Source organism: Zalophus californianus, chromosome 1 (assembly GCF_009762305.2).
Source record: "Zalophus californianus isolate mZalCal1 chromosome 1, mZalCal1.pri.v2, whole genome shotgun sequence".
NCBI lineage: Eukaryota > Metazoa > Chordata > Mammalia > Carnivora > Otariidae > Zalophus > Zalophus californianus.
The window spans coordinates 197,541,981-197,558,653 of NC_045595.1; the positions used below are offsets into that span (position 1 = coordinate 197,541,981).

The following is a 16,673-nucleotide window of genomic DNA, read 5'->3' on the forward strand; positions in this document are numbered from 1 at the left end:
GTCAGTTGCCAATCTAATGTTTCTACCATTATAGGTTACATATCTCTTCTCCCGAGTTACTGTCAGGATTTTCTCTTTGTCTCTGAGACTCATAAGTTTTACTATTAGATGTTGGGGTGTTGACCTATTTTTATTGATTTTGAGGGGGTTCTCTGTGCCTCCTGGATTTTGATGCCTGTTTCCTTCCCCACATTAGGGTAGTTCTCTGTTATAATTTGCTCCAATATACCTTCTGCCCTCTCTCTCTTTCTTCTTCTTCTGGGATCCCAATTATTCTAATGCTGTTTCGTCTTACGGTTATCGCTTATCTCTCGAATTCTGCCCTCGTGATCCAGTAGTTGTTTATGTGTCTTTTTCTCAGCTTCTTTATTTTCCATCATTTGGTCTTCTATATCACTGATTCTCTCTTCTGCCTCATTTATCCTAGCAGTTAGTGCCCCCATTTTTGATTGCACCTCATTAATAGCCTTTTTGATTTCGACTTGGTTAGATTTGAGTTCTTTTATTTCTCCAGAAAGGGTTTCTCTAATAACCTCCATGCTTTTTTCAAGCCCAGCTAGTACCTTTAAAATCATGATTCTGAACTCTAGGTCCGACATCTTACTAATGTCCGTATTGAGTAGGTCCCTGGCAGACGGTACTACCTCTTGTTCTTTTTGTTGAGGTGATTTTTTCCGTCTTGTCATTTTGTCCAGAGGAGGACAGATGAATGAGAGAAGAAAATGCTAACAGGGTAACAATGTCCCCAGAAAATATGCTCTAAACAAATCAGAAAAGACCTGAAACCAGAGGAAAAGAAAGGGAAAGAAAGAAAAAAGAAGGAGAAAAAAAAAAGAAAAAGAAAAAGATAAAAACAAACAAAAACAGAACAAAACAAAACAAAAAAAACAGAATATGATCAAATATGATCAGCCTGGTGCATAGATCAGTGCTACACACTGGATTTTCGGTGTATTTTGGTCTGTTAGAAGAAAATGGCTCCCAAAATTTTAAAGAAAGAAAGACTTATATATGTACAAAATAAGGGTTGTATGATGAAGGGATGGAATATGACTGTAAACATGAAAATTATAAAAAATTTTATAAAAGGAATTGATAAGAAGTTGAAGAAGAAAGAGGATAAAAAAAAAAGAAAGAAAGAAAAAAAAGGGGGGGAGAGAATGTGATCAGGCAGGAGACTAGAACAAAGCCATACACTAGAGATTTAGGGTATATTTTGATCTGTTAGAAGGAACTGTATCTCAATATTTTAAGGAGAGAACAACTTATATATGCCAAAAATAAGGGTAACTACTATGAAGGGATAGAATATGACTCTAAAAATGAAAAATAAAAATGTTTTTTAAAAAAAGGGATTGATAAGGATAAGATGTTGGTTGAAAAAGGGAAAAAAATTTAAAAAAAAGTTAAAAAAAATTAACTTTGAAGGACTAAAGAATCATGGTATAAAAACCATGAATTCTATGTGCAGTGTTCCCCTAGCACTGGAGTTCTGTGGTTCTCACTGATCGGTAAACTTGGGTCTTGGCTGGCCGTTCTTGCTGATCTTCTGGGGGAGGGGCTTATTGCCGTGGTACCCAAATGTCTTTGCCAGAGGTGGAATTGCCCCGCCCTTGTCGGTCAGGGCTAAGTAAGCTGCTCCCGTCTGCTCTCGGGAGCTTTTGTTCCCTGCAAACTCTCGGTCCAGTTTTGGAGGACGGGAGTGAAAATGGTGGCCTCCCAGTCTCTGCCCCGGAGGTGCCAAGAACCTGGGGCCCCACTCCTCAGTGTGCCCCCAGAGAAAGGCAGTCAGTCACTCCCGTCTCCCCGGTCTCCCGCCACACTCCGTGCTCACCCGGCCTGTGACTGAGCATTTCTATCTCTGGCACCAGACCCCGTGTGGAGTCTCCAAACCCAGCTGATTCCTGCTGTGTGCTCCCGCGCCGCCCCTCCCAGGGGAGCAAGGGGAGTCTCCCCGGATCTGCCGCTTGTTGGGTCCCAGCTGGAGGAGCAGTGGCCCGACTGGGCTGTTTATGGCAACAGTTTATGGCAACCCTGAGCTGAGAGCCCACGCCTCAGCTCCGTCTCTGTAGCTGGCTTCCCTAATCTGATACCTGGGAGCTCTGCCACACTCAGGCACCCCCGTCTTCCTTTGACCCCGAGGGTCCTGAGACCATACTGTCCCGCGAGGGCTCCCCCCCTCATTTAGCCACTGGAGCGACGTCCCTCAGCGGAGCCGACTTCTAAAAGTTCCGATTTTGTGCTCCGCAGCTCTATCACTTGCCAGAAGCGGCCGATGGAGGCCCCCTCCCCTGCCGTCTATCCTCCCGAATATCACCTTGGATTCACTTCTCCGCACGTCCTACCTTCCAGAAAGTGGTCGCTTTTCTGTTCAGAGAGTTGCTGCTATTCTTTTCTTCGATCTCCTGTTGAGTTTGTAGGTGTTCAGAATGGTTTGATCCCTATCCAGCTGAATTCCTGAGACCAGACAAATTCCAGGTCTCCTACTCCTCTGCCATCTTCCTCCGCCCTCCTGAATTAATCACTTTTTTAAAGTTATGATTTACATGTGCTCTTTAGGTGGAATGGAAGAAATATACTGAATGAGATACGTACAGATTATTAATTACATTTCATTTATGTAGTATTAATGGAATATCTGCAAAAGGGTTCTGCTGAAGTTTACATCTGGAATACCTACACCATTTGCTTGGCAGAAGACAAAAAATACTGCAATCTCCAACTATAGATACCTTAGCACAGATCTATTCCTAACTTTGGAAAAGCCCCCCAAAAACTGACTAAATCATTCAACAAATAACGATAGACATTAAAGAGCTGCGAACGTTAAATGAGTTAACATTTGCAAGGTATTCAGAAACAGTTTGCACACAGCAAGACATATATAATATCTACTACGATTAGTCTAGTCATGCATAGATGAAGGTATAAGAAGGCACTAAAACCTAGTCCATACCCTCATGAAACTGAGTCTAGAAGACCCTGAACGTTTGGAGGTAGGAGGCAAGGGCCATGTTATTAACATTAGTAAGAATCCAATAGTGGTGAATATGGAATGATAAAATAAATTCATTCGCTGTTGATACCTCACTGTAAATAGGCATAAACATTATCGAGATACCTTTTAAGTACTGTCAAAACATTCTTATCTCTTAATCCAGTAATCCAACTTTTGGAAATACACCTTCATGCAACTACTATATAATATGAGAAGAAATCTAGGCTCATTAAGGAATTCAAAAGCGTGGCTTCCGTAACATTTAAAAAAAAGAAAAAGTCTGATGGGGCACCTGGGTGGCTCAGTCGGTTAAGCGTACAACTCCTGATTTCAGCTCAGGTCATGATCCTCAGGGTCGTGAGATGGAGCCCCATGGACAGCTCCATATTCTTGGGGGAGTCTGCTTAGGATTCTCTCTCTCCCTCTGCCCCTGCCCTATTCATGTTCTCTTTCTCTCTCTCTCTCAAAAAAAAAAAAAAGGCTTGACAATGGTCACATGGATGCACAAACTTTGAAGGAATAGATATGAAGATTATAAAAGTATTTTCTAAATATTAAAATCTTTAGAAATAAAAATGTGATATTTTAGCCACAACTAAATAAAAACATATCCATATGAACAAAAACAAACAGGAACACAAAATTTACAGTGAGGTCAAATTATAGGTGATTTCCCTAACTCAAAACCTTCTGAAAAGGTACGATACATGCAATGGAAAAATATTTTCATTGGAGATATGTCTCCCATGCCTCTAAATATATCGAGTATTTCCAAATCAATTTATCCCAGAAAATATGCTGAAATTTATTATAGTCAAAATGTAGAACAGTGATACTAATAAGAGGAAAAATATCTGACATAATGATTTGAATTAATGAAGTAACTGGGTACAAAGAGGAAGCCTTAATCATCCATTGTATTTGAGTGTATTTTTTTTTTTTTAAGATTTTATTTATTTGACAGAGAGAGAGACAGCCAGAGAGAGAACACAAGCAAGGGGAGCAGGAGAGGGAGAAGCAGGCTTCCCGTGGAGCAGGGAGCCCGATGCAGAGCTTGATCCCAGGACCCCAGGATCATGACCGGAGTCGAAGGAAGACACCCAAGCATCTGAGCCACCAGGCGCCCCACGTATCGGAATGGATTTTGATGATGGTCTTTTAAGCTATGGATGCAGATGTCTGGAAGGTTTGTTTTCATCTCAAGCATTTCCATCAAGCACAAAAGCTGCACTCAAGACTCCCGGGATGTCTGCTTTTCTGTCCACAGGAGATCAGGGGTTTTAAAGCATAATTTCCCAGGCTTTCCAAGCCTGAAGAAACCTCTAAACCAGTTTCTCAACCTTGACTCTTTTGACATTTCTTTGTTGTGGGGCTGTCCTGTGTGTGGTAGGAGGCTTAGCAGTATCCCTGGTCCCTACCCACCAAATGCCAGGAGCACCCCCCGCCTCGTTGTGGCAATTCTAAATGTGAACAATTCCAAAGGTCCCTTGGGCAGCAAAATCACCCCCAGTTGAGAACCACCGTTCTAAACTGATGTTTATTTATTCATTTTTAAAATCACACAGTGCTTGCCAACAGCTAATGGATTGAGCTAGTCTCCTGAAATTTTTGTACTTCTGAAATTTCTGCCTGCTGATCTTTATTTTTAGTAAAGAGCTCCAATTTGACACCAAATAACAAAAAAATGCTTGCTTGGTTCAAATAGGAAAGCTGCCCTAAGAGTGGACATTTATTCAAAAGCTCAGAGAGAGAGGAATCTTACCTTCATTTGGAATCCCAATCTTGTTTCATTTTATTCTATTTTATTTCATTTTTTTTAAGATTTATTTATTTGACAGAGAAAGAGATAGCGAGAGAGGGAACACAAGCAGGAGGAGTGGGAGAGGGAGAAGCAGGCTTCCTGCCGAGCAGGGAGCCCGATGTGGGACTCGATCCCAGGACCTCGGGATCATGACCTGAGCCGAAGGCTGAGCCACCCAGGTGCCCTTTTATTTCATTTTTTGAAGCAATGAAAAGATATTCAAGTAGTAACTATACCAATGGTGCTAAGCAACTGTTATAAATATTCTGGAGGTACCAGCATTTTTTTTTCAGTATTTCTAGCTTAAAAATAGTTAAAGACTTCTGATGCAATTTCACTTTATTATTGCATATTCGGAATGTTATTTCTCGGTGGTTTTGTTTTAAAGCCCCATTAGTTTAACTCTGAGTTACCAACTATGCCTGTCTGTATTTGATGTGAACACCAATTCAATTTAACTCAAATATTTGTTGAGTCCCCAGTTTGTGGAAAAGTAGGCCAAATGTTTTAATGTGTAAAGTCACACAGGTTTCCTAAGAAATGTAAACCTGTGGTAAGTACCGTAGGCTATTAACCCTCAGTATACCAGCCGGGTCCACTAGACATAATCTTACCTTTTGAGTTTCGAGTCGTTCTTCTGAGGGTCGGTATTTCTGACTTTTACCCTTCTTTAGAGAGGTTTTATTTTTAAAGTATTGAATAAAGCTCACTTTATCTTATAATTACTTTTATCAGTCCACTGCAACTTCTTACATACCAAAGATTTTTTGCAACGCTTTCCTATTTTTAACATCCCCAGAATTATTTCACCATATTCATTAACTATTTCCAACTATGCTGAAGAAGACCAAATAATATGAAAATGAAAGGATGAGGAATTGCCTACGAGGATGAGGCAACAGGGAAATCCATCACAGGTTTATTCCTGTGTTCCCAAAATCCTACATCACCTTTCCAGAAAGGTATGGAAGAAGTCAGGAGACTTCCATCAAACACAACCGAAAATCACAAATGTTCATTTTCCACATTAGCAAATAGGAGAAAAGTGACAGGAGGTACCTCATAAATATTGAACAAATCAGACAATGAATGAAACTGATCATAGAAATAAGACCTCAGACCATGAGTCTTCAGATGATGATATCCTAGATGGATTTTCACAGGCCCAAGAACTGAAAAGTGAGCAATGTTAGAATTCTAAGAAAAAAAAGGAAAGCATTCTCATACACATTGTCATTTAACAGGAAGGATGACACCATTCACTGTTTTTGCTAAGGAGATGTGTGACAGTATTTTCTCCCCTTTTATGCTTGCAATAAATGTTATCATGTTTAGGCCACAAAATTTTTTGGATATAGTTTGGAGGTAGACAAATACCAAAGGCAGGAGTGCCTACAAAGATGATAAGAAGTAAAGAACCAATGTAGAAATGGAAAGAAAACAAACAAAAGAACCAAAAAAAAAAGGACTGATGATTCTAATGGGTGTTTGTAAGACCAAACTTAGAAATACCTTTTAATTATGGACAGAAAATGGCTCTCTCTCTTCAACAAATTATGAGCTCTCCAAGTTTTAAAAGTATTGATTTTTACAATCATCAAGTGAAAATGCAAGAAAAAAACCCAAGAAGTACAATAGGCTATAACCTAATAGAGATGTATTTTAAATCTGCAGTCGGTATTTATAAGATGAATACATTCCAGGTTCATGCACAGCAGGTGACTAGTTAACAGCTAGTTGCATTCAGAGAATACTGTCCATTTCAGAAATCTCTACCTTCAAAATCAGGAAAAGATGGAATTAAAATCTGCATTTACTACATTTAAATTTTATTCAAATTAAAATATTGACATTAATTCTTACTAAAATTTTCCAAATGAAGTTATTTTTCACTATTCCTTTATTCTTACTTTTGTAAAATAATTTAGACTATAAAAAATTATAATAATATAAAGGGTTCTCAGTACCCAGATAAGTCAGTGGTGCTGGGCTGGCTTTTTTTCTGAGGAGGGGAGGGGCAGAGGGCAAGGAAGAGAGAAAATCGTAAGCAGGTTCCGCACTCAGCAGCACAGACAGGAGGCTCAATCTCAGGACCCAAAATCAAGAGTTAGAACGCTTACTTGACAGAGCCACCCAGGCGCCCCTGGGCTGGCTTTTATGGTAAAGTGGGTAAGGCAGGCAGGAGTGATTCAGCTGACCGGGCTCACTTAGCACTGTAAGATATGGTATGTTCCCCGGTGTGCACACATGCGTGTACAGAAACACATGGGCACGTGTGCACACATGCACATACACTGTTGAGGAAACCTTCATCAGCCAAAGAAAACTCTCCTGAGCTACAAAACACAGCTCAGAGAAGGGCAGAGTGAAAAGCAATCAGTCATCTGCATCTGAGTTAAATGGCTTTTTTTTTTTTAATTAAAAAGAAAAAAAAAATCTCATTATCTAAGAAGACACATTAGGTTACCTCTCATTACAGTCTCACCAACGTTTGCAACCCTGAAAACAAGAAACTATGTCACCTCAGGTTCCGTTTTGTGGGGGGGAAAAAACCGTGAGGACCGACTCCTGAGAGGAAAAGTGCTATTATAAAAGAATGAGAGGATCTTCCCTTATGTTATTTGCTGTACAAATTCAACAAGCCCTGTGGATGATACGATTTTTCAGGTAGATTCTACAGTTCCAGGTGGGAGCAAACTGGCCCCCCAGAACTGCACTCCCAAGGCCTGACTGCATACATTAGTCTCCTAATGAATTTTCCCATAGAAAAATCCTTACCCGTGATGACTGGAATCTGTACACTTTTAAATAAGCAAGCTACATTACTGATCCCTTAAATAGGTATTTTGAGGTGGTCTGAGAACTTAATCACTGTAACACTGGAGAAATAAATACTGAGGTAATTTACAAAAGGACTTGCGAACAATTACTGATCTGTCCACATTCAGTCTCTTGAAAGACTTACCTCTTTTTCAAGAAGGTCATAAAACCCAGCTCATCCCACAAAGCATGTCTTCCTAAACGCCGCATTAGCAACAGGAACACACTCACGTCCTACCCAAAACAAATCTCATTAACTACCAATCAACAAAAGTGTATTAAACTGTGGATCAAATCTTGTTTCTGGGAAGATCAGGGTGAGGCTTCATTTTCTCCTCTTCAAGAACCGTCATACGGTGTACCCCCCAAGGATGTGTTAAGTAAGATGGGTTCAATTCCTGTTCTGACTCTGCATTTCAAGTGTCACAAGGAGGGCTAGCTCCTGGAACAAGGAAGTGCCAGTTGGAAGGAGCCCAGTTTGTTTGCAGGTAGGTGATAAAATACCTCTTCCTTCGTCTGCCTGCTTCGCCTGCTGAGTAGGCATACATGCCTGCAGGGCTAACAGAAAAACACTGAACAATGAAGTGCTACAAGGACCAGATATCCTAATTATAGGAAATTCAAAACAATTCTTTGGCATTTTAAAAATGTGGGAGAGTTACAAAAGAAATAAAAAATTTAAGAGTTCAATCATAGAATATATCACTGGGCTATCTATAAAAACCATTGTCTTAATGGAAAATCAAGGGTGATTAAAAATTTGAAGGATCTGGAGCTATGATGTCCTGTACAGTGACCACCAGCCACGTGGGACTTTGGAGCACTTGGAATCAGAACGAGAGAGGCTGTACATAAAAATGACGTGCTAAATTGAAAAGACCTCGTGTGAAAGAGACAAAAAAATAATGCAAAAAATCTCATTAAGAACCTTTCCATATTGTTTACAGGTTGAAGTGATAGTACTGAATATATGGGATTAAATAAAACGTTATTAAAATTGATTCCCCGGCTTCTTCGCGCTATTTTAAAAGTGGCTATTAGAAAGTATAAACGGGGGGAGCCTGGGTGGCTCAGTCATTAAGCATCTGCCTTCGGCTCAGGTCAAGATCGCAGCGTCCCGGGATTGAGCTCCGCATCGGGCTCCCTGCTCCACGGGAAGCCTGCTTCTCCCTCTCCCACTCCCCCTGCTTGTGTTCCCTCTCTCACTGTCTCTCTGTCAAATAAATCAAATCTTAAAAAAAAAAAAAAAAGTATAAACGGGGGCATCTGGCTGGCTCAGTCAGTGGAACGTGCGACTCTTGATCTCAGGGTTGTGAGTTCAAGCCCCACATTGGGTCGTAGAGATTATAAATAAATAAACTTAAAAAAAAAAAGTATAAACATGCATTATGTGGCTCACATTGTATTTCCATAGGAAACATCTCAGCTAAAACACAAGAGAGGTTCTATAACATCTACTTATGGACCATGAAGTCCTTACCAAAAGCTATGAAAAAACTTTTTTAAATAAATAATTGAATTTGGCTAATATTTCTCAAAGACCAGTGTGTAAGACATTTTTGGTACATAAACTGTAGTTTGGCTTCTGTCAGATAAAAAGAGAAATAACTACAATTAATTGGGAGAAAAGTCAACATAAATAAAATAATACAAAGCAAGGGTAGGACAGTGAAGCCAACTATTTCAAGGGATAATCAGAGAAGACTTGTAAAGGAGATATCTTTTTGGGTGAATGTTAAAAAATACACAGGATTTTACAGGTCATGATAAGAGGTAGCACTTTAGAACTTACAAGCAGCTTTGTGGTAGATTAACACCATCTGATGACAAAGGAAATGCATTTTGAGAAGGGGCACAAAGGTGGGAACAACAGCCCAAAGAAAAGGCCGAGGGTATAGGGATATCAGGAGACAAGGGGAGGCCCGTGCACAATGCTGAACGCAGGCTGGGGCCAAGTAATGAGCTCTGGACGGCCTGCAAGGGAATTTTAACTTGGCTACAGGCTGCAGGACGCATCAACGTTTCCTACCAAGCGTCAATAGGATCAGAAATGCAAAATAGGATCGTGACTAAGGCATGGAGAAATTATCTGGGAAGAGAGTGAAGAGCCTTGTGGTTCAGGTAGAATAAACGCCAAGTAATGAGAAGAGAAGTCAAGGTATGATGTGTCCTGTAAGAAAAAAAAAGCACGAGGGTAACAGGAAGAAGCGAGGCACTGATGCAGGAAGGAGTAATCGGAGGAGTTAAGTGCTGTAGCAGGTAAACGACCATCTGAACTGCATGGAACAAACAGCACTCCTCTGTGCGCAGAGGTGAAGGAGCAAAGGATAAAGGAGACCGAAAATAAAAGAATGGATAGGTGAATGGCATACAAGCATCTGAAGAGATGCTCCACATCCTATGTCATCAGGGAAATGCAAAGTAAAACAAAGAGATACCACTACACACCTACTAGAATGGCCCAGATCCAGGACACTGATGACACCAAGTGCTGGTGACGAAGTGGACAACAGAAGCTGTCACTCACTGCTGGTGGGAATGCAAACTAGTACAGCCACTTTGGAAGGCAGTTTGCCAGTTTGGTACAAAACTGAACATACTCTGGGGCACCTGGGTGGCTCAGTCGATTGAGCATCTGATTCTTGACTTTGGCTCAGGTCATGATCTCGGGGTCGTGAGAGGGAGCCCCGAGTCAGACTCCGTGCTGAGTGTGGATCCTGCTTAAGATGCTCTCTCTTGGGGCACCTGGGTGGCTCAGATGGTTGAGCATCTGCCTTTGGCTCAGGTCGTGATCTCCAGGGTCCTGGGATCGAGTCCCATGTTGGGCTCCCAGCTCAGTGGGGAGTCTGCTTCTCCCTCTCCCTCTGCCTCTCCCCCTGCTTGTGCTCTCTCTCTCTCACTCTCTCAAATGAATAAATAAAAAAATCTTAAAAAAAAAAAAGATGCTCTCTCCCTCTCCCTGCCCCCACTCGTGTACTTGCTGTCTCTCTCAAAAAGAAAAAAAATCCTTAAAAACAACAACAATAATAACAACAAAAAAACCCTAAATATACTCTTGCTACACAATCCAGCACTTGGGCTCCTTGGTATTTACCCAAAGGAGCAAAAAACATAGGTTCACACAAAAGCCTGCACATGGATGTTTACAGCAGCTTTATTCACATTGCCCAAACCTGGATGTAAGCAAGCTGTTCTTTAGGAGGTGAATTGATAAACAAACTGTACACATCCAGACAATGGACTATTACTGAGCACTAAAAAGAAACAGGCTATAAGCCATGAAAAGACACGAAGGAAACTTAAATGCATATTACTAAGTGAAAGAACCTCACCTGAAAAAGCCTACATACTGTATGATTCCAACTATTTGACATTCTAGGGAAAGTAAAACTATGAATACAATCAATAGAAAGATCAGTGGTTGCCAGGGCTGAGACGGGGCCGGGGGGAGGGAGGGGATGAACAGGTGGAGCACAAAGGATTTTTAGTGAAAATACTCTGTATGATACCATAATCATAGACACACGTCATTATGCATCTGTCCTAACCCACAGAATATACAAGACCAAGAGTGAGCTGAGCCCTAACTGTAAAGTAGGGATTTGGGATGATAATGCGTCAGCTGTAACACATGTTCCGCTCTGGTGGGAGCCGCTGATGTTGGGGGAGGCTACGCATGTGGGGATGGGGATGATGGGAGCTCTCTACCTTCTGCTCAATTTTGCTGTAAACCTAAAACTACTTTAAAAAAAAAAAGTATTGAATAAATATTTTTTAAAAATCCAAGAAAGGGAGTGAAGGTAATCAAGTGGTATTCAGATAGAACATAATTATAACAGGTAAAATGGGAAACAAAGAAATGGAAGAAGGTACAGACGGATGTTGAGGTAGAGAGAATTTGTTAATCTACTCAACAAACACGTATGAGCACCTAACTAACTCCCAGGTACCGTGATGTAGCAATTCATGACAAAGGACTGTGAAGGGGTCATCTGTGGAGCATGGAGGAGAGTGGTGCTAGAAACCAAGGAGAATGAAGGTGGCTTGGATCAGCTGCTATGTGGAAGGTGACAGGTCAACAAATCGCGATAATTCGGCAAATCTACTAACACGAAGATCCCAGCTGATGTTACAGCATGAATATGAAATGGAATTAACTAATAGGGCTATGTATGTGATACATCAACCTTACAAAACTCAAACAATTAAAAGGAGAAATTACTTTTTCCCAAATACAAAAGACTGGCAAAAATATGGTGAGAAAATGTGAAGGGTATCAACAAGTCTAGGATATTCAAATGAATATGTAAAAATGGTTGTCCACGGGGTCTATCCAGGTTAGAAAGGATCCTCCCTCCCAGTCAAAAAAGAAAAAGAAAAAGAGTATGGTGGGGGGCACCTGGTGGTCCAGAGGGTTGAGCATCTGACCTGGTTTCGGCTCAGGTCATGATCTCAGGGTTGTGGGATCAAGCGCCACACGCGGGGGGCGAGGGGCGTCTGCTTGAAGATTCTCTCCCTCTCCCTCTGCCCCTCCTCCCACTCGTGTGTGCAACCGCTCTCTCTCAAATAAATAAATAAATCTTTTCTTAAAAATGTAGGTTTTATGAGACATTAAAAAATGTGTCAACTGGGAAAGAAAGAGGGCCTGGCAAAAGCCCATCATTCTCAGGATACAGTAAAAATACCCATTCTTAATTATAACAGTCCCTGCTATATGAATGATCACAAACGGTGGGTCACCAACCTTGATACAGGGTTATAAGTACACAGCTAACTCTAATTTTAACAGCAGTCATGGAGCTCTCTTGGTTTACTCACCATGATTTGGGTTGTTTATTAAGTACAGAGTCAATGCAATGATGGGAAATGAGCAAGTATCTAACAGACTATGACCAAAGAAAATGGTTGTCCAACTTTAAATTCCCTTTTTAACACTGGTTGCACTGCCATAACGTAGTAAGAGCCCTGATGACAAGAATTTTTTCAAGAACTTATTCTGAAACTTTTAAATCTAGATATGACTGAGGAAAAAATACGCAAAAACTATCATAAATGCCAGAAGAACTAGGCAATTCTCCAACGTTTACACAAAGCAGCAATTAAACCCAAACCAATGGACGTTTCTACACCTGGCTCATGGAATACAGCTCGTGAGAGACCAGCCATGGCCCAGAACACAATCAATCCATCCCATGGAAAAAAGCTCAGATGCTTTCCCACTGGCAAAACCTGCTCTCCACTGAACTTTCAACTTTTATGGAGAGAAATACTGTGAAGCATACAGCTCACTTTCCCCTTATTTCTTCTCTCGTTCCTCGTAATTCACTTATTTGTTTGTTTAGCTTTATGTCCTGCTACACCGAATACAATTTTTCTAAATCTAGCAAAGAGGGAACACAAAAGAGCTTAACTAACAAAAAAGTTATGGTAAAATTGGACAATAGCCACCAAGGAGAAGCCTGACATTATTAACTGATAAGAAACAGCAAATTGGGGGGGGGTGCCTGGGTGGCTCAACTGGTTAAACGTGTGACTCTTGGTTTCAGCTCAGGTCATGATCTCAGGGAGTCTACTTGAGATTCTCTCTCCCTCTCCCTCTGCCCCTCCCGCCCCAACTCCCTCTCTCTCAAAAAAATAAATGAATCTTTTAAAAAAAAAGAATATATATTTGTAAAATACACAATATATATTTGTAAAATGTAGTTGTTTTGTAAAATTATTTTTGAAAATTCTACAAAATACATTATAAAAAAATAACTGACTCTTACAGTCAGAAAACTTTATAGTAATAACCATAAGCCTTAACAATGCATACTTAATGTTCTTTTGGAAAACCTGTGACACCAGGAAACATTTGAAGAGGATCCTGGAGGAAAAGCAGAAGTGAGATCATCATCACCACTGGCGTGTGACAGAGCATGAAACTGAAGATGGAACCAGATGGTTTTTCTAACCCCCAAATTCTAGTTTTTCAATTTTATGATTTGAATATAGATGTTTGCTTTTAATAAAAAAAATAAATCTAGAAGTTATGGGATCAAGATCCCAAAGAAGAAGAGGTGAAAATATAATTCCAAACTATCATGAAACCAGAGATGGTTAACGAATTTTAAGCAAACACTTATGAATGCCTCTGACTTCATTCACAAAGGCAGAGATTATGATTAAAGGCCAAAAAACCCACAGAGACAAACAAAAAAGCCCAAACCAACCTTTCTTAACAAAAATTTCAGATTTCACTAATGACTAATAAAATAATCCCAAAATCTTGTTTAAAAAAAATTTCTAAATTATAGACCAAAACGGAAGTCCAGTCACTCACTCAGATTTCAATTCTCTATAGAACCACATCTTACACTATCAGTGGAATTTTGATCCCAACTTTGGAGATGAAAATAAAATATTTAAAAATAACTCAGTGATGGCTGATCAATTAGACTAAAATTACACAGCTGGCCATAACCATAACAGGAGTTCATGGTTAGATTTTTTTTTCCTCATAAAAGCAAACCCTTGACAGGAGTGGGCAGAGATCCTTTTAATGAGAAATGGAAAGACACATTTATAGAAGAAACAAAACTATATACTAGATGTTCTGGCATCTACGAGAGAGCAAACACAAAGGCCGCCTTACCTCCCATCTGCATAGTCTGTATCTGCTCCACCCCACCAGACATCCGAGTCATCCTCCTCTGCGTCGGCTGAGTCAACATTGTCGCTTTCCTCAGCCAGTGGGCAACATACGAATTCTACTCCTCGGAACTTGTCAATTCCACAAGGCAGCAACATGCCATACCCGTGCAAATTGGTGGTCTTCTCACTACACGTCTACAGAAGGTAAGGAGAAAACAGGGAGGGGGGGTAGAGTAAGAAAATCCCAAATATAATCATCACCACAGAGACCCAATATATCAAGAACCAATTTCACAATGGAAAGGGCCATTTGCTGTTTTGAGTGGATTTACAAGTTTCTTTAGCACAGACTACTCTGGCACCCTTATTTTTTAACTGTAGAGACATGTTGTTATACTATCGAAATTAATAAAAACAACCGGAATGGAAAGTTTTTAGGAAAGAAGATATGGAAGAAGGCTGCAGTGTGAATGGATATCAGAGAACCAATGCTCTGTGGCATCATTAGTGCATCAGGTAGACATGATGGATCCATGTACAACCCCAGCTAACTTCCACCTCCACTATACATGGAAGTTTCTCTCATGTGGACGCATCTTACTCTAGAAATTCAAACTCTCTTGGCTCACTTCCAGAATAACAATCCTGGGAAGAAAAGAAATTATCCTCTGCTATGAATCAAAACTTAAGAGTCTAAATTAGAGATTTCTCCATCAACACCTTTTTGCTTTCCTGGGATTTGCTAAATTTGCACAAATCGAGATTAACATAAAGCTTTGAAGGCATCCACTGGTGACAGTGGATGTCCATAACACATATGGATAAACAATGAAAATATTACAGAGTGTATTTTGACCTCATAGGAATTAAAGTCATTTTTGTTTCTTAGTGAAAAAAAAATTTTTTTTAAACTCAAGAACAAATGAAAATGGAATTATCAGATGGGTAACCGAACTTCAAATTACCTGGTTTGCTTTCTTAAGATCCAAAAAGCTCTTAAATCTCCAAAACACATTTTTCTATAAAGAAAATTGTGTTTTACAGTAAATTGGAACATACTATTTTACAGAAGGCAAAATTAATGTTAATTCTCAAGTTGTGTTTTTTGCCTAACAACTTCAAAGCTATCGGAGCTGGATCAGGGTTTCTCACCCTCAGTACTATTGATTTTGGATCAGATAACTCTTGGAAGAGAGATGGAGGCGAGGCTGTCCCGTTCACTGAGGAATGTTTAGTAGAATCTCTGACCTCTAGATCTCAAATGCCAGTAACATCACCCCCTCCAACTGTGACAACCAAAACTGTCTCCAGACACTGGCTCATGTGCCCGAGGAGGGTTGAGGGAACACAACTGACCCCATTTGAGAACCACTGAGATAGGCAAAGGAGCCTACTTCTAGGAGACTTATCTTCCACAAAATTATATACACTTAGTAGAAAAATTTCGCGATATATCAAAGGGATAAAGCGGTTTTGAAGATGACAGTAAGTCACATTTTATGCTAGTTGTTTTATGTTATTTATCCACTTTTGCCAAAAACAGGGGTCAACAAAGGTTAGGACTGGTGCCACAGATTCAACCACTATGGGAAAATGAAGGTGGTGGCATGGCGTGGTGAACACAAAATTGGATGGTGTATCCATTTAGATGGATTGGGGAACGCTGCGGCAGAACAGAAAGCCGCAGTCCAATACCAACAGTTTCTAACTTCCTGTTCTACCGCTGCATTCCCCAATAGATGATAGGAGAAAAGGTCAAATTACAAAACCTTGGTATACGACAAAAGAAAACAAGAGGTAAATAAAAAATAATTTGGGGAAAAAAGGTACATTTTAAGGTTTATGGGCAAGTATAAGATTACAGTGTCTAGTTTATGAAGCACATAAGGCACAGACACATAAAAAATCTAACTAAATCTGTTTTTGACTCATAAATTACTCGTGGAAAGTTTTTTCTTTTTCAAATAAGAAATATAACTTATTCCTCAACGTGGCCACGGCCTGAAAATATCTTCTAAAATGGCATGACACATGTCCCAAGGGAATCTTCACTTTAGAAGAGGAAAGAATGCATGAGCTGGTACCTCTTTGGCGACAGTGTGCCAGTGAAGGTGGGTTTCACACACATCCATCCTCTCCTGATGTAGGAATTTGCACTTGTCAGGAACAAGGAGGGCGTCACTTACAAACTCGCCAACTGCAAGAAAGGGAAAACGCTTCACGTCATTCCATCTGCGTCACAGGGCTCTTGTCCCTGGGTCCTTATCAAGGAAACAGGGGCTAAAATACTTCAGAAGGTATACAGCTTTTTGAATGACAAAGTAATCAATCCAAGAAAGGCTGGTACCATTCGAATGTTGAGTCCTATGTCCCGAGCTCAGTTCCTTGCCACATCAACCTTGATGGGTAAATACTTCCCAC

The 16,673-nt window shown here is 40.3% G+C and overlaps 1 protein-coding gene across 7 annotated transcripts in view; it reads right to left on the bottom strand.

Annotated features, from left to right (window-relative positions):
- LOC113916785 (amyloid beta precursor protein) overlaps positions 1–16,673 on the bottom strand; it is a 263,295-nt gene that overhangs the window by 140,540 nt on the left and 106,082 nt on the right. For all 7 annotated transcript variants that reach the window (XM_027583754.2, XM_027583756.2, XM_027583755.2 and 4 more), the window contains exons 4-5: positions 16,337–16,449; positions 14,254–14,447 (exon numbers count right to left, since the gene is read on the bottom strand). In XM_027583754.2, coding sequence (XP_027439555.1) covers positions 14,254–14,447; positions 16,337–16,449 — 307 coding nt within the window. The remainder of the gene's footprint in view (positions 1–14,253; positions 14,448–16,336; positions 16,450–16,673) is intronic.